Consider the following 25900-nt stretch of genomic DNA (forward strand, 5'->3'; position numbering starts at 1 on the left):
AAGTGAAAATCTAAATTTTAAAAAATAGGAGTATGACTTTGTTAAAGAATTCACAAGGATTAGCCACTTTAGGGCTTGTAGCTCTTTTAATAATGAACATTGCAGTTTGAAACTTTTTTTCCTTGTAGATCCCATGGAACTCTACAAGAAACATACAGAAAGTTTTTCTCTATAGTGAGTGCCCAATGTTTTAAAAATGAAAGTATGACTTTTTTCTATGAACTCGCAGAAGGTAATTTTGATAAAACTCTAAAAGCATTCATAAAAATTATTTTTCACTTCCTTGATCAAAATGTAGCATATTTCGTCAAATAACGTACAGGAGCAACTGCTACTATTAACGAGAAAAAAATTCCTGAAAGAAAGAAGAAAAATTGTTCGAAGAAAAAGTAATCCTTCGAAGAAATATTTTGAAAACATTGGAAACAAAAATTGGAAAAAATTCACAAACAAGTTGTTTAAAGAGTAAAATAATATAAAACAATTTCAGACAAATCAAATAATTGAAGATTGAAAACATTGATTTGCCATGAAACGCACCATATATAAACAAGACTCCTATTTCCTATGAGATATTCTCCAGAAGCATTTTCTAGAGGATTTTAAATAGTATTAGGCAAGTTTATTGTTTTATGTCAGACAGCGTATTGTCTACAATGGTACAACAATGACGATGAGGATGATATCAATAGTAGTAGTAATAATTCTAATAATAAATCGTAGCAATAATAAGAGCAATAACGATAACGTTTTCATCTCTGTTTCGGGGCTATCTCGCTATATCACAGAGAACTTAATCCTTACTCGTACGTTTCTCCGCGATCACGTAAACGCACAACTGAAACGACGTTCTCCAATATAAATCTATCTGCTGCTCATCTCCCGTAGTGTACTAAACGTGACTAATACAATAAATTAGGTATCTTTAAATTAAGGCGCTTCGTTCTGTACACGATTCTCGTAAAACTTTACAAAAGTTCTTTCTCGAAAAATAATACAAGTAGAAAAATACTCACGGTACGAGGAACGGAAATATTCGATACTTGTTTCGTTTACAAACATACAAGACCACGATGTAAAAAATCTCTCTTGCACGGTAATAATACGTTGGCTATGCCAAGGAGGCACTGAAGCATACATATCCACACACGAAGGACTCCATAAATTCTATCCCTTCCCTCCCCCTCTTCATCCTTCCTTTAACCCTTTGACTGCGGGACAATTTTCCCTGGAAACTTCCGAGAGGCGTAGAGGTGTAAATTTTAAAAAAATATCAGCTTATAGGGAATGTTAGGACGAAACTTTTTTGTATTTACAGTTTGTTCGTAGGACGTTTAGTTTCAGAGATAAAAATTGCAAACTTAGAAGACCTTTTTCCTGAGATCTCGTGGTGGTCTGATCCTGTTGCTGTTGTCTTAAAGAAAAAAGAAACAACAGTTGAGCAATCGAATTTTAAAAAAATATCAGCTTATAGGGAATGTTAAGACGGAACTTTTTTGTATTTACAGTTTCTTCGTACTACGTTTAGTTTCAGAGATAAAAATTCAAAACTTAGAGACCTTTTTCCTGGGATCTCGTAGTGGTCTGATATTGTTGCTGTTGTCTTAAAGAAAAAAGAAACAACAGTTGAGCAATCGAATTTTAAAAAAATATCACCTTATAGGGGATGTTAGGACGAAACTTTTTTGTATTTACAGTTTGTTCATAGGACGTTTAGTTTCAGAGATAAAAATTGCAAACTTAGAAGATCTTTTTCTTGAAATTCAACTTTTGCAACGAACTTCTAACTTTTTAATTTTTATTTTCGAAACTAAACGTCTTATGGAAAAACTGTAAATATAAAAAAGTTTCGTCTCCTCATCCCCTACAAGCTGGTATGTTTTAAAAATTGATTCAACGAATATAAACATTTCTCTGAGCCGATTTCTCGAGAGTGTATATATAAGCCATTCGCAGTCAAAGGGTTAATAATATATCCACGTGTATATAAACATTCAGTCTCATAGCGAAAAGCAATTCCATTTGGTGTTTAGTCTTCCATCGAAATTCTGGGTACTTGGAGAACACTTGCGACCATGTGCAAGAAGCGTTTCAGGCGCAGTCAGTGCCGATCCTTGGTGAATCCACAATGAAGTCCTTGCGAAATTTTTGGTTGACTAGATGATCTTGTTCTTGTTCGCTCACGCGAACGGTTTCAAGGGGCGTTGAGTTGGAGATGACGCGAGGAGCACGTGGAACCAAAATTACGTTTCGAAGTGTTTGTAAATACTGGTCACGTACGTCATGACTTGTTGCCAGTCGGGTCGCTCCAATTGACACATTTCGCCTATGTTCTGTGAACAAGACCAGTTCTTTATTTAACGTTCAAGGGAAGGTTTGATTAGTGAAGGGTCGCTCATGTTGTAAATCAAGTACCACTGATTTTCTAGATAAAAATTTGGAGATATTCTTAGATTCTTAGATAGTCTTCGATGGTGAATTGAACATGATTTTCAAAAATTCGTAGAACTTTTAATAACGAACATTGCAGATTGAAACTTTGTTTCGTTATAGATCTCATGGAACTCTACAAGAAACATATAGAAAGTTTCTCTCTAAAGTAAAAATCCAAATTTTTAAAAATGGGAGTATGACTGTTAAAGAAATACGCAAGGATTAACCACTTCTCAGCTTGTAGCTTCCTTAATAATGAACATTTCAGATTGAAACTTTTTTTTCTTGTAGATCTCATGGAACCCTACAGAAAACTTATACAAAGTATTTCTCAAAGTGAAAGCACAATTTTTTTAAAAATAGGAGAATTGATTTTTTCAAGAATTCAGTAGAGGGTTAGGTAACATAATTTTTAAAAATTCATAGCTCTTTTAATAATGAACATTTTGGTTTGACACTTTTCTCCCTTATAGATCTCATGGAACTCTACAAGAAACATACAGAAAGTTTTTCTCTGAAGTGAAAGCACAATTTTTAAAAAATAGGAGTATTGATTTTTTCAAGAATCCAGTAGAGGGTTAGGTAACCTAAGTTTCTAAAATTCATAACACTTTTAATAATGAACAACTTGGTTTGAAACTTTTTTTCTTTATAGATCTCATGGAACTCTACAAGAAACATATAGAAACTTTTTCTCTAAACTGAAAGCCCAATGTTTTAAAAATAAAAGTATGACTTTTTTCTTTGAACTCGCAGAAGGTAATTTTAATAAAACTCTAAAAGGATTCATAAAAATTATTTTCCACTTCCTTGATCAAAACGAACCACGTTTCGTCAAATAATGTACAGAAGCAACTTTTACTATGTACAAGAAAAAAATTCCTGAAGAAAAGAAGAAAAATGATTCGAAGAAAAAGTATTCCTTCGAAGAAATATTTCAAACAAACTTATAATACATACAAATATATTATTGATTTACACATGAGCGACGTACCTTCACCATCCCTTAACTATCCCTCTGAGAACAGCAGAGTTAAACTTACCAACGTGGTAGGTATTCCAACGCTCTCTGCAGCGGAGAAAGCTATGGAGAAGTTTCTTCGTTTCTCCACGGGCGTTAACGTATCATATGGTACCTTATGAGGAAGGTAGGAATGAAGGATGGCGCACAGTGCCAAACCGTCGTTCCACGAGCTACTGAAATTCGTTATGTCGATATTCCTGTAGCCCAACGTTTTGTTCTGACACCACTTGAGCAAAGCGTTACGTTTCGATCCTCCGTTCTTAATCAGTCCGCAAAGAGGATCTTTGCGTTCCGACAAATCCGTCACGCTGTTACGACGGACAAAGTCGATCGCCTTGGCGTTCAGAGCGGCAGAGTCCAGAAGCTCACCTGGGCTTAGCATCACAGGTGTTGACTTTGTCTCTGCGTTAATCAGTGGAAGAACGTGACTGATAAGTGTGATGCTGTAGAGTCGCCAATTGGAGAGTTTGTCAAGCGTACAGCGTGCGTGCAGAGAAATTCGCAGTGGCGATTTTAAAACGGTGGACAAGCGGTGTTTGAGTTAGCCCAATGATAAACTCGTTTTGTATTTGTACAAGAAGAGTATTTGACGACGATCGCAGATGTAATTCAGGCGCTTAAAGCTTTCTAGTTAAAGTAAGAGTTACCTGACAACGGCTTTCTCGTTATCGCGGCTTGAGTTTTATTGTTATTCGTCGAATTCGCCGTGCAGATTAAGTTATTGATCTGCTGCTGGTCCCTGAGAGGTGCCTTCATTGTCATTATGTCGTTAGTTCCTATGGAGTTCAGGGAGGATGTCGAACTGCTGCGACTTCCAGGTCCTGCGAGCAAAAGGATATGATAAGTCAGGTGCACCGGAACCTTGTTCATAAGTAGGTTGGGAGATTTTCTGCATTCTTGATATAAAGGAATGCAATAGATATTAGATATAAGGTAATAGGTGTTAGATGTAACTAGAACGTAGGTGTACTTATGCGGAACAAAATAACATACATGCAATTCATACAGTCTGCGTAATCAGTACTCGTACCATTTATTTTAAATTTGTTGCTGTACGAATACTTCTTATATTGACTGTATATGCATGTGCACTTATGCAAAACAAAGTAACGATGTTATTATATTAATTGTAGCATACATTCAACATGTATGATGTATGCACATTAGGCTAATCTTTATTTTAATGATTTTTGAAATCTATGTTACGCATCCCCTTAAATACCTTGCAATTACATGCAACAAAATTCCTGGAAAATTTGAGCTCCCTATTTTAACATTAACACTCCAAAACCTTCCCTAAACCTTAGAAAGTTTTAAATGAAAAATATATGGAACTTTTTTAATCGGTTACTTCTTTTTCATTAACTCCATAAGAATTAATGAAACAATTTGAAATTTACCTGAGTTGTTACTTATAATAATATGGAAGAAGGCATAGAAATTTCCAGATATTTATTTCAATTATTTCCTTATACGTCAGCCTTATAAATATGAAACGTTGTGGTAATAGTAAGGCATCATGTAATTTTTGTTAATAGGACTTGAAAATTTCGAATTTTTATTTCAATTATTTCCTTTTATATCAGTCCAGTAAATATGAAGCTATTTTCTTTATTTAAAATATTTTTGTAATACTATCTTCAATGTTTTAAGTATAAATTGTTGTTGAAAGAAGAATTTTGATAGACTAAGTTTTTGAATGATTTAAAAATGAATATTTACTTATGGAACATTTACAAAAAATAATATTAGGTTCTAAAAGTTTCTTCCGCTTCATTAATAAGTAATACATACACAATATTTTATGTCTAATATTGTATTATTGAATTGAATACGATTCATTTTGCTCCATTACTGTTACAACATTAACATCTCAGAAATTAGGTTGTCTATTTATATAAACACTGCTATACAAAATAACTGAGTGCAAGTTACAGAAGGAATTTTTGTGGCAATCTATATATTAGGAAATAATTGATATAAAAATTTGAAATTTTCAGGGCTTCTTCCTATTAATATAAATAACAACTCTGCCAAATTTCAAATCATTCTATCAATTTTTACCGGAGTTATAAAACAGGTAGTAACTAATTGAAAAAGTTTCATGAAGCGTAACCTCAAATAGCTTCATATTTACAAGGCTGATGAATAGAGAAATAATTTAGATAAAAATTTGAAATTTTCAGGGCTTCTTCCTATCATTACAAGTAGTAACTCTGCCAAATATCAAATCATTCCATCAATTTTGATTAGAGTTATAAAAGAAAAAGTAACCAATTGAAAATGATCCATGTTTTTTCCATCTAAATTTCAAATTTTGCAGGAATATTTTCTTATGTATTTTCAAGGTATTTAAGGAGTGCGTAATACATACACTCCGGAAATCATTGAAATAAAGGCCACTTTAATGTACATTTATATACACATACATTTGTGCATTTGTGCACAATGAAATAACGACGTTACTATATTAATTGTAAAATATATTCAACATGTGTGATGGACATTCATGTACCCATGTGCATGTGCACTTACGCAAGGCAAGATAAGGACATTATTATATTATAGAATATATCCCAATTATTGTACATCATAAATGCACAAAATCTGCAAGAAATTTCTATTCGCAAGAAAAGTTAAAAATTAATCTGCGGAGTCATTCTTCAGGAGTTAGTCTCACCGAAATTGTTGATTGCAAAGAAGTATCTCGAGTTGCTGGTATATACCAGAAAAAAGGCCTCGAGTGCAAAAGGTTAATTGTAGAATATACATTTAACATGTGTGTATGTTTAACATTCATGTACACGTGTGCATGTGCACTTACGCAAGGCAAGAACCATGTATGCCCAAAACCTGCAAGAAATTTCTATTCGCAAGAATCATGTATGCACAAAATCTGCAAGAAATTTCTATCCGCAAGAACCATGCATGCACAAAATCTGCAAGAAATTTCTATTCTAAGTTTCCTTGCGAATAGTCTCACAGAAATAGTTGACGCAAGCAATAATAACAACAAATCTATACCAACCCGCTTTAGCTTGCTTAGTGGCATTCTCTATGCTCTCAATCAAGCATTTAACGGAGAGCCTCGAGTCCTGACGCGAGATATTAGCCTTGCGCCTTGCTGCAATCTCTTGTTGCACGCTGGTCAGTACGCACTGCTGAGTATCAGTGGGAGTACTCGCTGGCCTCTGCGGCGGTTGCTGTATCACCTTCTGATTAGCTGAAAAAAGATGACGCGTTACTCCAGCAGTCTACGTCTCCGCCTCCGGACAGAAATGAAAGCAATAAGCGCTATGTTTACACGTAAAAGAAAGCACAAGTATAACGATGAAAACAAAAGAGAAACGTCTAAGAAAAGAAACGCGTTATCGCACGTCTCTTTCTCGAGAGTCACCCGTTATCTATTTACACATACTTTGTACGAGTGTACGACAGCGGGACAAAACATAAAAGAAACTCCAGGATTAGAGACAACACTAGAGAACGTGGTGATAATGATCGCATCGAAACAACGTGAGAGGTGAGAGTAAGGCAAGTAAACCTAGAAGAATGGTTTTAAAGGTGTACGATTGCGTTCTCGGCTAGAGTAAGAAACCATGGACAGACAAATTGCAGGGGCGGGGAGGGTTCGAACTCTGCATACAAGCAATCACGTGTCCACACTACTTGGGGCGACTTACGGTCGCGTATTGTACCTATTTGTCGGCCTGGTCTCAGTTCCACGTCCTCTACGATCGTTTCAAATTTCTCTCTCAAAGACGACGTCCTCCCTATCACCGGTCTATCCTTGGACGCGGTGTCACCGTTGCTCTGATCGACCTTAGAGTCTGTATTCAGTGGGGAAAGTACGCTCTCCCGTGGCCTACTCTGATCGTCTTCGGATTGAGACAGATTCATGTTTAAAAATTTCATGCGCTTCAGTCGGTTCGCTTCGCAGAGGGTCAACGGCTTCCTCGACTCTTCGTTGTCGAATTTGAAGACTATATTGGAGGCTCTCTGAACCAAGGACGAAGTTAACGAGTCAGAATCGGGCAAATTTTCCAGAGAAGACAGGATTGGATAAGTGTTATATTTCTCCTGCGTAACTATGTTCTTTTCATTTATTTCCTTCCTGCTTGTTTTGTTTAAGTTTGAGTGGATATCTTCTGGCTTTTTGTATAGATAGGACTCTGTTGGAAGACTATGTGGTCTTGAATATGCAGCATCACTGCTGTTTCTGTATAGTATGCCAGTCGGAGGGACATTATCACAGTCATCGATGGATGCTTCGATGCTTTTTGGTGTATTAAAATCAATGTTATCAAAAGAGCTGGAGAAACTCTTTGCTGAGGTTTGTTTGTGAGCGATACTGTCTACAAGGGAGTCAACTACCTCGCTGCCAGACCTGGACTCGTTCTTCTTCAAGAAAATCCTGCGTTTTTTGTTAAGAAAATAATCCCCATCGTCCTCTAATTTTAAAATTGTATTTGATAAGTTCTCCTTATCACTTTTTGGTTCGTTCTGAGGTTCCTGTGGGGTGCTTGTTCGAGTGCATTCCTGCAGCACTTTTCTCATTCCAGGATCCACCTCGAACTTTAAATCATCCATGGACTTCTCCACACCTGAGAATAAATAATTCTTGGGAACGTAAAATCGACTATTAGAGATGTTTATGCCATAGGAATCCTCTCCAATATTCTGAATACCTTTAATATCCTTTAACAAGAACTTTGCAGGAATATTCTCACCGGAAGTGTCAGTTTTCGGGGTGCACACCTCCTGGACAGTTTCTGCGAACTCGAGTAATTTATTTGAATGTAATATATCAGATCCTTCTTTGCTCAAGGATGATTTATCATCAGATTCAATAGATAGACGTCTTTTTGCTGAAGACGAACCTTTCGAAGCAACATTGGTTGACTCCGACAGGTCAACAGGATCATCAATTTTCTTGTGTAAGCGTAAAGTGGGACAGAACTCGATTTCCTCACCAGAAATCAGATTGTCATCCAACTTAATGGGCTCCTTTGACAACAGCTCGTTGCTAGCATCCTCTGACTCTGTGTCTCTCAGAGAAAAACTTAAATTTAACTCTTCTATGACTTCTACGTTCCTCTCTGTCTCAGGTGGATCCAGTTCGCTCATTGTTTTGAATACACGTGGGCTCTTCTTGGTGTCAAAACGCTTCTTTACAATAGTACGCCCGCGTTTCAATATATTGCTTGCAGACTTGCGACTATTTCCACTCATACTACCGAATGTCTTACATTGGGGAACTGGTGCGCTGCCTGACATATGAATGAAATTGAAAAAAATAATAAAACATGTATTGCATTAATAACGCTCTCGAGTCCTTTGTAATTTTAGAAAGACAATCTAATGTAAAGTGGATATTTGTAAAGTGGAATCGCTTCCCTGATAGATTGTCTTTACGAATACAAATTGTTGGTCAATTATGGATACCACGTATTGTATAACGATCTGTCCTTTATAATTTAAATTAGAATGTTTAATGTGAACTAGAGTCGCATAATAATTCGTCTTTGCAAATATAAATGTACTAATGATTGTGTTAACGCTTAGAGTTGTTTTTAATTTATGGAGGCATTCTAGTCTAGAACTTTTGAAATATTGATTCGCAGTTCATTTGGACACTGCATTTTATATTTCTGTGAAGTTTTTACTATAATTTGTTTGTTGGGAATGTGTAGAATGTGCAAAAGTGAGATTTTCAATAAGTAAGTAAGCGAGGATTGGGTTTTAGCGTAATCATAAGTATACATATTTGGTATAAAAAACTTTAAACTTTAAACTAGTAACCATATCTTTGAAATGGTTGCCATGATATCTCGAGTTCTAGTTGAATGAATTATTTCAGCATGTGTGCTTTCATTTGAATCACTGTTTTTAAAATTTAGTTATCCTAACCTCGCATTGATTTTTTCATTATTATTCATTTTAACATGTAGTTCTGTTAGCTTAATATTAAAATTATTGTTTGCTGTACAAATTAGTACAAAGTAAGTACTAAATATTCCGCAAAGTACGATATGATTTTGCTGATTTGGTCCTGCCAACTTAAGAGAGATATTATTCTAAATATATTTTTTTTAATATAATAAGGATAAGACAATTAGAAAGAATCGATATTCAAAGTATAAAGTGCTGGCATTTTTCTTAATTTTCAACATTTCATAATTATTTTGTTTCTGGTCTACGCTAATATTAATGAAGATGTTTCTTGATTTTTTCATTTCAGATAAGCAGAAGATTTTCAGGAGAGACTGTACAAGGTCACTTGTACTAAAGTTTAATTTTCATTACTTTTACTTACAAAAAATTGTGTACGCTCTCAAAATGTGAATAAATGTGTGCAAAACCCATTATAAAAATTCCTTATAGGTTAAAAATTGACGTCCTAGACTAGAATTCTCCCTTAAAGTAAGAGTTCTATCGATTACTGCAGACCACCTTGCAAGTGATCGTACCACAAATTCTCCCACTTAAAATTGTTTAAAAAATTATCCAACAATTCTAACCGATAAGATACCAAGATAAACTCTTAACAATTGCTTACGATCTTCCTTAAAGTGACCTGCCAGCTTCACATAGACTAGCTCTTCTCTTACTAAAATTCATAGAGACCAGCAACATCTCACAGAGACTCAACTTACCCTTGTTGAGCTTATCGAGCTGGGCTTCCAACGCCCTGAGCTTGTCGCGCTGGGCCTTGTTCTCCATGACGACGCGCTCCAGCTCGCTCTGAGCCTCCGTCTTAAAATCATTCGCCACTCTCACGGTCATCAGCAAGTCCGTTTGGAATTGCTCCCATTCGGCGACCTCCTCTTGCCTCAGCTTCCGTTCCTCGGCTAGAGCGCGTTCCAATTCGTATTGGCGCGTTTGGGCGTCGCGTTCCCTTCGCTGAGCCTCGTTCAACGCGGCCTTCAGCTCCCTTTTGTCCTCCAAATGCCTCTGGCATTGCGCCTGCAGCTCCGCCAGCGAGTCTCGCACCAGCTGGAGCTCCGTGCTCACCGATAATCGCTCGTCCTTCAGCTGATTCAAGCGGTACTCCAGGTCGTCGATAGCTGACTTTGCGTTATTCCGCGCTACCTGAACAGAGTACAAAGTTACAGGGGCCTGGTTATGATGTTTTGTAATTCGGGTTGGACAAACTACCAAATTACAGGTACTCTGTTAGAATATAAATTCGCTTGAGGTTTACGTAATTTGAACAATCTAGACTACTCCCCAGTTATTATTAATTTTATCACATTTACTGCTCAGCGTAGTAAAAGTTTGTATGAAATTTAAATATTTCAGGATAATTGGAACTCTACGATCCAAGATTTGCCACAGTATTTGTTTCGACAACCCCATCAGAAATCAAAATAACACTTTCAAATTCCTACGAAAGAATCCCATCACCCACACATCAACGTATCAACATGTTAATATATCGACTGCGGATCTTTATGCAAAATAAAGTCTTCGCGAACGTGATTACAAAAATTGAACTTAAGTAGGAATATATTTTATTCTGCAAATATTAATAATATGAACTTTACTTTCAGTCTTGCATATTGTTTGCATTTTGTAGTTCCTTGCACATTCGAATTTCCTATAAATGCATAAAGATCCGCAGTCTATTAATATATAAATCAAGAAATAGTGTTAACGTATAAATACATATACAGTATATATATATATATACTTTATATTCTTCTTGGAGCTGCGAGTACTGATCCCTGAGCCGATCATGGTCGCAATGGGACCTGGCCAACTGCTCCTGCAGAGCTGCTGCCTGCGTCTCCAACGTGTCCTTCTCCCTCCTGGCCGCGTCCAGGAGTTCATCCGCCTCGCTCTTGTTTTCCACTTGCCGCGACTGTTCCAGCTCCTCGATCTTCGCTCGAGCGTTATCCAGCAACGTGGCTAGCCTGCTGATCTCTATACTTCGGTTCGCGCCCTCCTGTCTGGCCTCTGCCAGCTCTATGTCCAACTGTTTTCGTTCGTTGTTCGTCGCGTCCACTGTTGACTCGAGCAAATGCACGCATTTGGATAACCGTTCGGTCTCAGCTGCGCTGGCTTCAGCAGCTGCTCGCAGACTCTTCAATTCTGATGATAGCTCCTCTTGCTTTTGCAAAAGAGATTCTCGCTCCTCTTGGGCACTCTGTAAGTAGTTAATAGTGTTAATAATAGTTAATAAGAGTTAATGTGGGGTTGCTGTGGTGTCCAATGACTTCCTTCGAGATGGAATGAGTATTAAGGATACTACGTACTATTAAATTATGTCAGTTATTAAACTGTACACTTCGAGATGGAGATGGAATATGTATTAGGGATACGTACTATTAGATTATGTTAGTTATTGAACTGTACAGTTTATATTAATAGAAGAATTGTTATTTATTTGAATATATTATTAACACAAGACAAATAAAGACTCGTCTTTATTATATTGACACGACACGTCTGGCAAGGAACAGCAAATCAATCATATTAGGTACTAATACGTACTTTTAAAAGGTCTACTAGTTTCTGCTCCCTCTCCGTATTGTACCCTTTGGAAGACTCCTGAGGCTGTTCTTCCCTCAAGAGGAGACCTTGCAGCGTATCCACCTTGGACCTGGAGTCTTCGAGCTTCTCCGTCTGTCTGCACAGCGACTCCAGAAGCACATCCTTCTCCTCTGTTAACCTTTCGTTATCAGCCTGCAGTTCCGTAAGCTGAGCCTATGAACAAAATCAATCCTGTATACCATTTCCTACAATTAAAAGTAAAGGTAATTAAAAGTAAAGAGAATTAAAAGTCTCTCTATAACCACTGACATACTTGTAAATCGCTCAGTTCCTGTATCGTTGCCTGCAACTCCTCGTTCGTCGAGTAATGCGTTTCCTCCATTTGCAATATTCTGTCCTGCAGACAGGCGACAGAGACTTCCGACACCGAGCTGGAAGAATGTTTGTCCCAGTCCGGAGTGGTGCACTGAGCACTATCAGGGGGCATGGTGGAGACAGGCGTGGAGCCTTCATCCTGAGGGATCGCTATGGACGCAGGAGCAGAGTTGTGCAGCCTCGAGGCATCCAGAAGCAGTTGCTGTTTCTCTGAATCCGACAACGGAGAGTGCGCTACATCCCTGAGCCTCGCACGCAGAGCTTCGTTTTCCTCTGTGAGCCGGTCTAACTCCAAGCTGTGCTGCTCCTGGATGGACGCAAAAAAAGAATGAATTTTTATACAAGTCGTATGATTTTCTACATGCGACGCACAAGCCCGGAGCAATTCTCAGGGGCAAGTTTGTACAGTTTTTAGAGCTTTAGAGAGCGAATGATCGCAAAGTGAATGATTGTGTTTCTTGGTGTTTTATTTACATGGAAAAAGGACAGAGAGGCCAAACGCTTATGTAAACGAGAACATGGAGGCTGATAGGAGTCTAATTACTCGAATGAAATGGTCCAGAGAAACGCAATACGCCTAGCCGCACGATATACTGTGACAATACCGAGAAATCTAAGTTCGCGAGTCAAGGTGACGGAGTTTCTCTTTGATCGTCGAAAATATAGGGAATTGTCATTGTTTGAGGTTAGGTTTGCGGTGGGTGAACTTTACAGGAAATTTCGAGAGATGAATCTCGAAAGCGTATATTTATGAATTGTTACGGAGATTTAAACAATTTTTGAGGAAAGGTTAACCTTGTCGTTTACCGTGCTCGAGGAGAGACAACGTTTTTTCATAGCGTTTGTTTCGCTTCACAAGCTTCCTTCCTTCGTAAACATCCCTCACAATTCGCGCCCTCTGGCCCTTAACCTCTCTTAGCTCGATAGTAATTCGTTTTCAATTAGGGTTTTAATTGATTTAGTTTGTAATACGAGAGTGCAACGATGTTGAGTTGCATTAATGTTGCTATTACAATGATATATATTTATTTATATGAATATGAGTATAACTTAACCTTTTCATAGCTGATAAAGCAGTGAATCATTTTTAATAATGATTTGAATTACTTCAGTGAATAAGAGTAGAATACAATAATTTTGACTTTCAATAATCATCAGATTCTGAGAATAAGAAAATATATAGGAAGTTTTTCTCTAGAATGGAAATCTAAATTTTAAAAAATGTGAGTACGACTTTGTTAAAGAATTCGCAAGGATTGGCCTCTTCTGAGCTTGTAGCTGTCTTAATAATGAACATTGCAGATTGAAACTTTTTTTCGTTATAGATTTTATGGAACTCTACACAAACTATATAGAAAGTTTTTCTCCAAAGTGAAAATCCAAATTTAAAAAAATGGGAATACGGATTTGTTAGAATTCACAAGAATTGGCCTCTTCAGAGCTTGTAGTTTTCTTAATAATGAACATTTCAGATTAAAACTTTTTTTCCATGTAGATCTCATGGAACTCCACAGAAAATATGTAGAAAGTTTTTCTCCAAAGAGAAAATCCAAATTTTTAAAAATGGGAGTATGGCTTTGTTAAAGAATTTGTAATTCATATATTTATATGATTATGCTTATCCCTTAACCTTTTCATAGCTCATGACCCAGTGAATCATTTTTAATAATAAAATTTTAATTACTTCAGTGAATAAGACAAGAATACAACAATGTTGAGTTTTAATAATATTGGTGTATTTAATATGCATGTAAATAAGTCTATCCATTAATCATTTCCCAGCTCATGACCTACTAATACAGTTTGAATAAAAGTCTTAATTAAATCAGTAACACTGGATTGCAAGAATGGTAACTTCTAATAATATTGCTATTTCTACAATGTATATGAGTAAGTCTATCCTTTAATCTTTTCATAGCACATGACCCAGTAACTCATTTTTAATACAAATTTCAAATATTCCAGTACAATATAATATAATTCACAGAAGCGCAACAATGCTAACTTCCAATACTATTGCTATTTCTACAATGCATATGAATATTAAACAATATAGCTCTCAAGAGTATTATAAATTTAATACTCATATCATTTAATACATTTAATGGACAGTCCTTAGCAGAAATCAGTTAATTTTTCCATTTCCTTTATCTCTGTACATCTGAATTCTACATTACGTACTTCAAATGGGTTACTTCTGTCTTCTATCATCGATAAAAATTTGATCAACAGCACGATTGTATAACTAAAGCAATATCTATAACCATACCATATCGATGTGCTAGATAGCCCAATATTTTGTCAACCATAAACCGGAGTCAGGCTGCACTAAATGTGTTAACAGTTCGAGCAGTTTATCCTAACTAATCATGTATTAATAAACGATCAAGTAGTTGGTGCCCATTGAAACGATTAATAGCATTATGACTAAGGTATGTTTTGTTGGATAAGCTTTGTAAACATTTACAGATGATATCAACCAGCCATGAATATTATTCTTTCTACCAAAAATACTAACTGACACGATCCAGAAGTAATTATCCATACATCCAAAGAATTTGTACCAAATACTATAAAAATATACAAATAAGAATAAAAATGTAATATCATAAAAACCTGATACAAATAAGAATACAAATATGATATAAATAAGAACAAAAATGTAATATCATAAATATATCATATGAATGATAAATGTATATTTTTTAAGGACTTCCACAACCATAGGCTTCTACCTACATACGCTACTGGTTCAGAAGAACACTTCTCGCAAGGCGACACGAGAGTTAATTATTACCCGCAATTAATACGCAATTACACATGCTCGGAAAATGTAAATATGTCATTACTCGCGCTACGTCAACGTTTGTTTGTTCTGGTTAACGAAGTGTAATGTTGTTTTCCTACATAGCATGTCCTACAAGTGACTTCATCTTTCCAACAATTAATTAATATTAACCTAGAAACAGAATTTTTAATTTATTTTATCTATTAGATCGTTTTCAGATTAATATTTTAGAATTCATACAATAAATAATAGATATGTATAATGCTACAACATTGGTAATAGGCAATAAAGTATTGGTTTCCATGGCAAGAAGCCGATATACAGGGTGTCCCAAAAATGTTGTAACACCTTGAAAGAGGTGGTTCAGGAGATGATTTGAAACAACTTTTTCCTTAGCAAAAATGTTGTCCACAGCTTCGTTGAGGAGATTTTAACGGAAAACACTGACCAATCAGAGCGCGAGGCGGCCGCCCTCCCTAACCAATAAGAGCGCGAGTATGCCGGTGGAGCGCTCGCCGATTGGTCAGTGTTTTCTGTTAATATTTCCTCAACGCAGCCTCGGAAAACATTTTTGCAAAAGAAAAAGTTGTTTAAAATCACCTCCCGAACCACCCCTTTCAAGGTGTTACAAAATTTTTGGAACACTCTGTACATACAGGGTAGAGGTGATTTGAAACAACTTTTTCCTTAGGGAAAATGTTGTACGAGGCTTTGTTAAGTAGATATTAACGGAAAACACTGACCAATCAGCGGGTGCTCCATTGACATACTCGCGCTCTGATTGGTCGGCGAGCGCGGCCGCCTCGCGCTCTGATTGGTCAGTGTTTTCCGTTAATATCTCCTCAACTAAGCCTCGGACAACATTTTTGCTAAGGAAGAAGTTGTTCCAAATCACCTCACGAACCACCCCTTTCAATGACTTCCACCATATTTGGGACACCCTGTGTAGATTAGCAACTGGTAGCGATCGGACAAATAATTAAATTGCATGGAATCTTTAATTTTCGTGACTTTAGTGTTACACAGTTTTATTTATTACATACGTTCTCAAATCAATGTTTCATAAGAAGCATACAATGATGTTTCAGTAATAGATAAAGCATTGGTTGCAATGGCAAATAAACGATTGATAGGCTACCGACTGGTAACTATTCGATAGATTAAACTTAATAATATTTTTTATTTTGATAACATTACTGTCGTACAATATTTTTTCTGACTATTAGAAGTGGTTTCGATTGATATTTCGTAATTCATAGAACGATAGGAGTTTAAGTGTTATCTCGATAATAGATGACGAGTATTGGTTACCATAAACAAAAAGTCTATTAATAAACTACCTGTCGGTAACACTTTACCGACCAATAGCGGTTTTACAAGTAATTAAACTGAATAATATTTTTTATTTTCATAGCGTTAGTGTTACACAATATTTATTGTATCTATTAGACTCGTTTATAGATTAATATTTCATAATTCGTAGAATAATAGAAGCACACAATGCTATCACCGTAATAGATAACGAAATATGTTAGCATGGTAAAAAGAAGATTAATCTATCGGCTATCGGTCGGTAAAAGGGTTGAATTTTGTATAAGTCGCTGAGGTTACAAGGAAACCAGTATAGTACAGTATATTCTTAATTAAAGCTCTAGGTTAATCAACGTATAACAGATCAAGTACTCACATAAAATTAAATATAAAAGAAAAACTAAGGCTCTAGGCAGAAGCGAAATTATTAAGATTCTGTTATTACGGACAGGGGAGTATTCCACACAAAAAATTGCAAAACTAATAAATAGTTTGCCCGACTTAACCCTTCACCGACCAGTGGTGTATCAGCTACCATGGCAAAAAGTTAATTAATAAATAGTCTACCTGTCGGTAAAGTGTTGAGATATCTACAGAAAAAATTTTCCCAATTTCAAATTTCAGAATAAAAGTTACAGACACCATTCACATCTATTACCAACTATTTACATTCATCTCTATCTGCATAAATAAACAAGCATGTATCCAAATTATGTTGGTGATAGATATTGTTGGAAATGTCAATTTTATTTAGGTTATTCTAAATGAAAGTCGAACTGTTGGTGTGTAAACAATAATTGACGTTTAACGTATGACTTTACCGACAGATAGCGTATCGATAGACTTTTTGCTATGGTAATCAATACTTTGTTCTCTATTATTGAGATAATATTGTACGTGTGTATTATTATACGAATGATGAAATATCGATTTGAAAACGATTCTGATATATAGAATAGATATTGTATAATACTAATGTTTCAGAGAGTAAGGTGCTGAAGTTTTATGTGTGTAAACGTTTACTGGTCGGTAAAGTGTTACCGACAGTAGTTTATTAATAGACTTTTTGGTATGGCAACCGATACTATTTCTGTGATAGTATTGTACGTGTCTATTATTATACGGATTATAAAATGTTGATCTAAAAATGATTCTAATAGATAAACTAAATATTGTATAATACTAATGTTACGAAAAGGAAAAGCATTATTAAATTAAATTATATGTCCAAACACTACCAGTCGGTAAAGAGGAACTTCGAAAAAAAAAAAGAATTTTCTAACCTATACTCCCATTCATTTTTCACAAATCCTGTTTTACAAAAAAAACCACAGAAATGAAAGTGATTAGAAAATTCTTGAAAAGTAAACCTTCAAAAACAAAAACCAAACAGGAAATACACTTCAGATCTCCATGAATTCTTCTTAAAAATCGAGTATAGCACGAAATTCTTATTAAGTAAAGACATTGAAAAACAGAAGTCAAATAGTAAATACACCTCGAATCTTTATAAATCTACTTAAAAGTCGAGCATAGCACGAAATTTTTGCAAAGTAAACCTTGGAAAATAAAAGAAAAACAAACATCAAATACACCTCGAGTCTCCATAAATCTACTTAATAAAATAATTTTTGGAAAAGAAAAATATATAATCGACTTCGAAAAATATTAAAACTCCACTGAAAAGTATGAAATAATTCCTATTTCCTCTATATTAAATTACATTAAATGACATATTAAATTTCTATTTCCTTTACATTAAGATTTAATTATAAATCACCTTTCCGGAGGCGGCACAAAATTAAAAATTTTGAATTCTTGTTTGTGGTAGTTTTTGGGTAGGGGCGGCAATGAATTGAATACTGTTAACGTATACATGTACCTATACTGTCTACGTGGAAATTCCGTCTGAAATGGTTTGCTATATTTATTTTAGCGGCGGCTCTAAATTAAAAATTGTTAATTCCTGCTTGAATTATTTTTTGGTGGAAGCGGCAATGAATTGAATGGTGTTATAGTATACGTACATACTGGCTACATGGAAATACTGTCTGAGAGTGTTTGGTATATTTGTTTTGGCAGTGACGCAAAATTAAAAATTGTTAATTCCTGCTTTAATTAGTTTTTGGGTGGAGGACGGCAATATTAAATGCTGTTAATGTGTACATATATACTATCTACATGGAAATACTGTCTGAGAGGGTTTGCTATATTCGTTTTGTCGGCTGATGAAGGTCAATATTGCCTACAGTTAATATACAGGGTGTCCCAAAAATGTTGTAACACATTAAAAAAGATTGTTCAGGACGTAATTTCAAACAACTTTTTCCTTAGCGAAAATGTCGCCCGAGGCTTCGTTAAGGAGATATTAAGAGAAAACTCCGGACAAATCAGAGCGCGCGTATACCAATGGAGCGCCCGCTGATTGGTCGGGGTTTTTTGTTAGTATCTCCACAACGAAGCCTTGGATAACATTTTCGCTAAGGAAAAAGTTGTTCCAAATCACCTCCACTCTGTATATACGGGGTGTCCCAAAAACGTTGTAACACCTTGAAATAGGTGGTTCGCGAGGTGATTTGAAACAACTTTTTCCTTAGCGAAATTCTTGTACGAGGCTTCGTTAAGCAGATATTAACGAAAAACTCCGGACCAATCAGAGCGCGAGTATGCCGGTGGAGCGCCCGCTGATTGGTCAATGTTTTTCCTTAATATCTCCTTAACGAAGCCTCGGATAACATTTTCGCTAAGGCAAAAATTGTTTCAAATCACCTCCCGAACTACCCTATTCAAGGTGTTACAACGGTTTTAGGGCACCCTGTATATACAGAGTGGAGGTGATTTGAAACAACTTTTTCCTTTGCGAAAATGTCATCCAAAGCTTCGTTAAGGAGATATTAAGAGAAAACTCCGGACCAATCAGAGCGCGAGTAGGCCGCGGTAGGCGTAGGCTACGCGCTAGGCGACCGCCCTCCGCGCGCTCTGATTGGTCAATGTTTTTCCTTAATATCTCCGTAACGAAGTCTCGGACAACATTTTCGCTAAGGAAAAAGTTGTTTCAAATCACCTCCCGAACCACCTCATTCAAGGACTTCCAACATTTTTGGGACACCCTATATATACTATCTACACGGAAATACTGTCTGACCAGATTTCCGCCATCTTTATTTTCTTCGTCTCTAGTGGCAATACTGATCTCTGCTAATGAATATATCTACTCAATACAATATCTACATATGCAGATATCTACTTAAAAATTGGAATTCTAAAATACGCAATTCTCCCAAAGTAAACCTTCAAAAAAAAAAAAAAACGACTCAAAAATACATCTCTAGCCTCCCCGAACCCCCTCAAAAAATCACCAATCGCCTTCAGGTCACTGAAATTCAGTGTCTCCTTGCGACCGGTTCTCATTCGTTCCGTCCACCCTGTACATGAATCATCGGTAAAATGTTACCTTGAGAGAGGCGAGCTCGTCGCGCAATTCGCGAAGACTCTGAGCGTCGCAGGCCGTTTCTCTGAGCTCGGACTCGAGCTGGGCACGTTCCTTGCGCAACACTTCGATTTCACGCTCGAGCTCCTGCATCCTGGAACCCTTCGCGGGTCCCTTGGTATTGTAGTTTCCCTTCGCCTTGCCCCCTTCCTTACCGAGGGTGCCCCAGTTCCCGACGGGCGGGCCCTCGTTCTTCGCCTCGAGCGACGAGGCGCTCGGCGCCTGACGCAGCCCGATCTGTTGCTGCTGCTGTTGCTGCTGCGTCCCTTGTTGCTGCTGTTGGTTCGGTTGTCCTCTGCGAAACAGCGATTTGAACTTCATCATGGTCGGTTCGTCGCCGCTCGGCTCAGGCACACAAACAGGAATTCATTCTCAAACGCGCGCGCGTCCCTTCACAACTCTCACAGGGACTATGTTATTCGGGCTCTCAGCGGGGAACACGAGGATCGTCCGTGGATTCCATTTTGCGATCGAGATCGATAACACTCTCATTTCTCCGCACGACCTACGCTCGACAAATATCGATTATAAAATAGCGATTACGCGATGAATCACGTCGATACGAATTTATTTAGACAGTCTCTTTCTTAATGATAACGATCATTAGGGTTCGTAGAAGGTTACGAATCAGTAACGCGACGAATCGCACAGAGCGTTGAAACAAAATTCTTGAAAACAGTATTTCTTAACAATATTTCTTTATATTCAGTGTTCGTAAGTAAGTTACGAATTAGAGGCGTGAATCACTCAGCGAAACGAGCTTCTTTGGGAGAAGTAGTTCCTAAGAACCGTAAACGTTCGTTCGTAAGTTACCGACTGGTATTTTCTTACAGAATTTCTCTGTAACACGATCCACTTTCACATGCGAGTCCGAGTTCGAGTCCGAGGCGCCGCGAGGTTTCCATATTCACGGAAAGCGTAGATATATGATTCGAAAATCGGGACGAAGGGAATTCAAAGATTCAACGCGAGTTTTCGGTTTCACAGTTGGTTCGATGGTGGAGGGAACACGATTCAGCGGCGAGGCGAGAACGCACGAATTCGATTCCTCCGACGACCACTTGTTGCATCGACCGTTCCGAGTGTTCCGACGTCCCTGTTCTCCTCGGTGCTCGAGAGATTTGCTTGCATCCTTGAGACCTGATCCCGACGGATCGGAGAACCGTGAATATTCAAGAAAACGAGGTTCGATAAATTCATCCACCACATTTATCAACTTCGCGAGAGATTCGTGATACTCTCAACACGATTCATTTTTATTAAACGCGAATTTGACACGAGTCCTCTCGGAGAGTTTTGACGAGTTCGAAAGAAGACTGTGAGATGTTATAAAAGTGTCGACGACACACTCAGTTCGACGGTGCATCGGAGACTGAAGAGAGACTGAATACGACCGAGTGTCCCCCTCCATTCCTGTGTCTCCCCACGGGCGCGACAACTTCTCTGGGTAAGGTTTCCGACAGTTTCCGAGCGGAGGTTGAGAACCCATCTACAGTGCGGGACAAAGTGATCCAACGGTTTTGGTTTGCATTTAGAGATATCGTGTGTGTGTGTATACTTAAGAGCATGTGTATTTTGCGCACCGAGTATCTCGTGTAAATAATACACACGATATATTCGGGGAATCGCTTGTGCTGGAAGTAAGTGGCCGACGAAGGTTATAGGAATGAATGTGTAAACAGAAGGAATTGGGCGAAATTGGAGCTCGTTTGAGAATGTTAACCCTTTACATAGTGGCCGAGACATGGAAGTAAATAGTATTTGGTATCTTCATAATGGTGAGTTATAGAATATTTATCTGTAGAATTGTATGTGGTAGAATTGTTTTTAGAGTGATGATTCATAATTGGAGTGTGAAATTAAATCTTTACGAATATGTCTATGACAATTGAACCTAAATGGGAATTTATTTTACTCTGCAAATACAGGGTGTCCCGAAAATGTTGGAAGTTCTTGAATGAGGTGATTCGGGAGGTGATTTGAAACAACTTTTTCCTTAGCGAAAATGTTGTCCGAGGCTTCGTTGAGGAGATATTAAGAGAAAACACTGACCAATCAGAGCGCCAGTTTGCTGGTGGAGCGACCAATCAGAGCGCGAGTATGCCGGTGGAGCGGCCGCGGTAGCCTAGGCTAAGCGCTAGGCGGCCGCGCTCCATCGGCATACTCGGGCTCTGATTGGGCGGGGAGCGCGGCCGCCTTGCACTCTGATTGGTCAGTGTTTTCCGTTAATATCTTCTCAACGAAGCATCGGACAACATTTTTGTTGATTTAAAAAGTTGTTTCAAATCACCTTTACTTTGTATATACAGGGTGTCCCAAAAATATTGTAACACCTTGAAAGCGGTGGTCCGGGAGGTGATTTGAAACAACTTTTTCTTTAGCGAAAATGTTGTCCGAGGCTTCGTTGAGGAGATATTAACAGAAAACCCCGGACCAATCAGCGGGCGCTCCATTGGCATACTCGCGCTCTGATTGGTCCCGTGTTTTCTCTTAATATCTCCTCAACGAAGCCTCGGACAACATTTTTGCTAAGGAAAAAGTTGTTTCAAATCAACTCCCGAATCACCCCTTCCAAAGACCTCCAACATTTTTGGGACACTCTGTATTATAATATGAATATTATTCTCAATATTTTTTTATATTATTAGACACTGTGTGCTCGACGTGTATTTGATGTTTGTTTTTCTTTTGTTTTTCAAGGTTTACTTTACAAAAATTTCGTGCTATAGTCAATTTTTAAGTAGATTCATAGAGATACGAGCTGTATTTGCTATTTGGTTTTTGTTTTTGAAGGTTTACATTTCAAGAATTTTCTAACCACTTTCATTTCTGTGGTTTTTTTTGTAAAATAGGATTTGTGAAAAATGAATGGGAGTGTAGGTTAGAAAATTCTTTTTTTTTCGAAGTTCCTCTTTACCGACTGGTAGGGTTTGGACATATAATTTAATTTAATAATGCTTTTCCTTTTCGTAACATTAGTATTATACAATATTTAGTTTATCTATTAGAATCATTTCTAGATCAACATTTTATAATCCGTATAATAATAGACACGTACAATACTATCACAGAAATAGTATCGGTTACCATACTAAAAAGTTTATTAATAAACTACTGTCGGTAACACTTTACCGACCAGTAAACGTTTACACACATAAAAATTCAGCACCTTCCTCTCTGAAACATTAGTCTCAAACATTAGTATTAAATCGATATTTCATCATTCGTATAATAATACATACGTACAATGTTATCTCAATAATAGAGAACAAAGTATTGATTACCATAGCAAAAAGTCTATCGATACGCTATCTGTCGGTAAAGTGATACGTTAAACGTCAATTATTATTTACACACCAACAGTTCGACTTTCATTTAGAATAACCTAAATAAAATTGACATTTCCAACAATATCTATCACCAACATAATTTGGATACATGCTTGTTTATTTATGCAAATAGAGATGAATGTAAATAGTTGGTAATAGATGTGAATGGTGTCTGTAACTTTTATTCTGAAATTTGAAATTGGGAAAATTTTTTCTGTAGATATCTCAACACTTTACCGACAGGTAGACTATTTATTAATTAACTTTTTGCCATGGTAGCTGATACACCACTGGTCGGTGAAGGGTTAAGTCGGGCAAACTATTTATTAGTTTTGCAATTTTTTGTGTGGAATACTCCCCTGTCCGTAATAACAGAATCTCAATAATTTCGCTTCTGCCTAGAGCCTTAGTTTTTCTTTTATATTTAATTTTATGTGAGTACTTGATCTGTTATACGTTGCTTAACCTAGAGCTTTAATTAAGAATATACTGTACTATACTGGTTTCTTTGTAACCTCAGCGACTTATACGAAATTCAACCCTTTTACCGACCGATAGCCGATAGATTAATCTTCTTTTTACCATGCTAACATATTTCGTTATCTATTACGGTGATAGCATTGTGTGCTTCTATTATTCTACGAATTATGAAATATTAATCTATAAATGAGTCTAATAGATACAATAAATATTGTGTAACACTAACGCTATGAAAATAAAAAATATTATTAAGTTTAATCTATCGAATAGTTACCAGTCGGTAGCCTATCAATCGTTTATTTGCCATGGCAACCAATGCTTTATCTATTACTGAAACATTATTGTATGCTTCTTATGAAACATTGATTTGGGAACGTATGTAATAAATAAAACTGTGTAACACTAAAGTTACGAAAATTAAAGATTCCATTCAATTTAATTATTTGTCCGATCGCTATCAGTTGCTAATCTACACAGGGTCCCAAAAATGGTGGAGGTCATTGAAAGGGGTGGTTTGTGAGGTGATTTGAAACAACTCTTTCCTTAGTGAAAATATTGTCCGAGGCTTCGTTGAGGAGATATTAACGGAAAACACTGACCAATCAGAGCGCGAGGCGGCCGCGTTCCCCGACCAATCAGAACGCGAGTATGCCGGTGTAGCGGCCGCGGTAGCGAAGACTACGCGCTAAACGGCTGCGCTCATAGGCTACCGCGTGCGCTCCACCGGCATACTCGCGTTCTGATTGGTCGGAGAGCGCGGCCGTCTCGCGCTCTGATTGGTCAAGCTTCTTTCTCAATATTTCCTCAACGAAGCCTCGGACAACATTTTCGCTAAGGAAAATGTTGTTTCAAATCACCTCCCGAAACACCCCTTCGAAGGTGTTACAACATTTTTGAGACATCCTGTATATCGACTTCTTGCCGTGGCAACCAATACTTTATTGCCTATTACCAATGTTGTAGCATTGTACATTCCTATTATTTATTGTATGAATTCTAAAATATTAATCTGAAAACGATCTAATAGATAAAATAAATTAAAAATTCTGTTTCTAGGTTAATATTCATTAATTGTTGAAAAGATGAAGTCATTTGACATACTCTTTTTAGCAAAACAACGTTACACTTCGTTAACCAGAACAAACGATTCTGAAATATTAATGAAAAAAGCTCCTATTATAATATATGCAGAGTGGTATAAATTCCTCTCATTTAGGCACAATTTTCTTAGATTCAGAGTTACAAAGATTTTACTTTGTACAAAGATCCTCGTTCTACTGATAAGCTAGAGCAAATAGGTGTATGTACTGTATGTACGTGGAATGTCGGTAGGTTCGGTACTATACAGAAACGTTTCAGGACTACTCGTTGATAACGATCTGAAATATGCCTGCTCGCTGGCAGGGATCGGGTTTCCCCGCATTCTTCATCCGAATCGTTATCAGTTTACCGAGAAGGACGACGTTTCGTACGTTCGATGAGATACACTGCCGAGACCGACCAGCTGTTGCTCGCCCAGTTTTCATCTCGTCGAGGAAGTGAAATTTCTGTTACGTAACGCGCTGCCAGATTTCTCGGGATATCAACTGCTACTAACGAGGAGAAAGATTCCTCCTATAAAGAGTATAGGAAATATCGTAAATATATTAAAAAGGAGAAATTTTGCTGAATTTTATTGTAAATCCTACTGTTACCGACTGGTGTTCACGATTTACCGACAGGTGAACTGTTGATAGGGTTTATTATGTATTATTATTGAGATAGTATTGTGTATTATATAATGTGATTGTATGAATATTACTTTTGAGATTCTAGTAGATTAAATAAATATTGTGCGATGAATAAGAAATATTGCTGAATTTAATTGTAAATTCTACTGTTACCGACTGGTGTTCCTAATTTACCGACAGGTGGACCGTTGATAGGGTTTATTATGTATTTTTGTCGAAAAAGTATTGCATACTGTATAATGTGATAGTATGAATATTACTTTTGAGATTCTAGTAGATTAAATAAAACTCTGAATTTGTTGTGCCCCAAACATGGTATTTTTGGGATCGCTGTGAGCGATGTTTGCGGGCTCGATCGTTCGACTTCTCGGTCAATTTTTCAACGGAGCAACCGAGGAGAGAGAGAGAGAGAGAGAGAGAGAGAGAGAGAGAGAGAGAGAGAGA

At 37.0% G+C, this 25900-nt stretch overlaps 1 protein-coding gene across 11 annotated transcripts in view; it reads right to left on the minus strand.

Annotated features, from left to right (window-relative positions):
* Positions 1 to 600: 600 nt before the first annotated feature.
* The window catches only part of LOC128882025 (cytospin-A-like), a 49424-nt gene continuing 24124 nt past the window's right edge, over positions 601 to 25900 (minus strand). For 4 of the 11 annotated variants that reach the window (XM_054133576.1, XM_054133574.1, XM_054133575.1 and 1 more), the window contains 10 exons: positions 19882 to 20212; positions 12267 to 12635; positions 11954 to 12166; positions 11151 to 11606; positions 10114 to 10549; positions 7141 to 8727; positions 6486 to 6680; positions 4105 to 4278; positions 3477 to 3859; positions 601 to 2333 (listed from right to left, as the gene is read on the minus strand). In XM_054133576.1, the coding sequence (XP_053989551.1) occupies positions 2244 to 2333; positions 3477 to 3859; positions 4105 to 4278; positions 6486 to 6680; positions 7141 to 8727; positions 10114 to 10549; positions 11151 to 11606; positions 11954 to 12166; positions 12267 to 12635; positions 19882 to 20212 (4234 nt within the window). In that variant the 3' untranslated portion in view covers positions 601 to 2243. Of the gene's footprint in view, positions 2334 to 3476; positions 3860 to 4104; positions 4279 to 6485; positions 6681 to 7140; positions 8728 to 10113; positions 10550 to 11150; positions 11607 to 11953; positions 12167 to 12266; positions 12636 to 13123; positions 13287 to 19881; positions 20423 to 25900 lie in introns of those variants that run through there. The other 7 variants (XM_054133577.1, XM_054133573.1, XM_054133578.1 and 4 more) reach the window with 7 other exon arrangements.

This window comes from Hylaeus volcanicus, chromosome 9 (genome assembly GCF_026283585.1).
Source record: "Hylaeus volcanicus isolate JK05 chromosome 9, UHH_iyHylVolc1.0_haploid, whole genome shotgun sequence".
Classification (NCBI taxonomy): domain Eukaryota; kingdom Metazoa; phylum Arthropoda; class Insecta; order Hymenoptera; family Colletidae; genus Hylaeus; species Hylaeus volcanicus.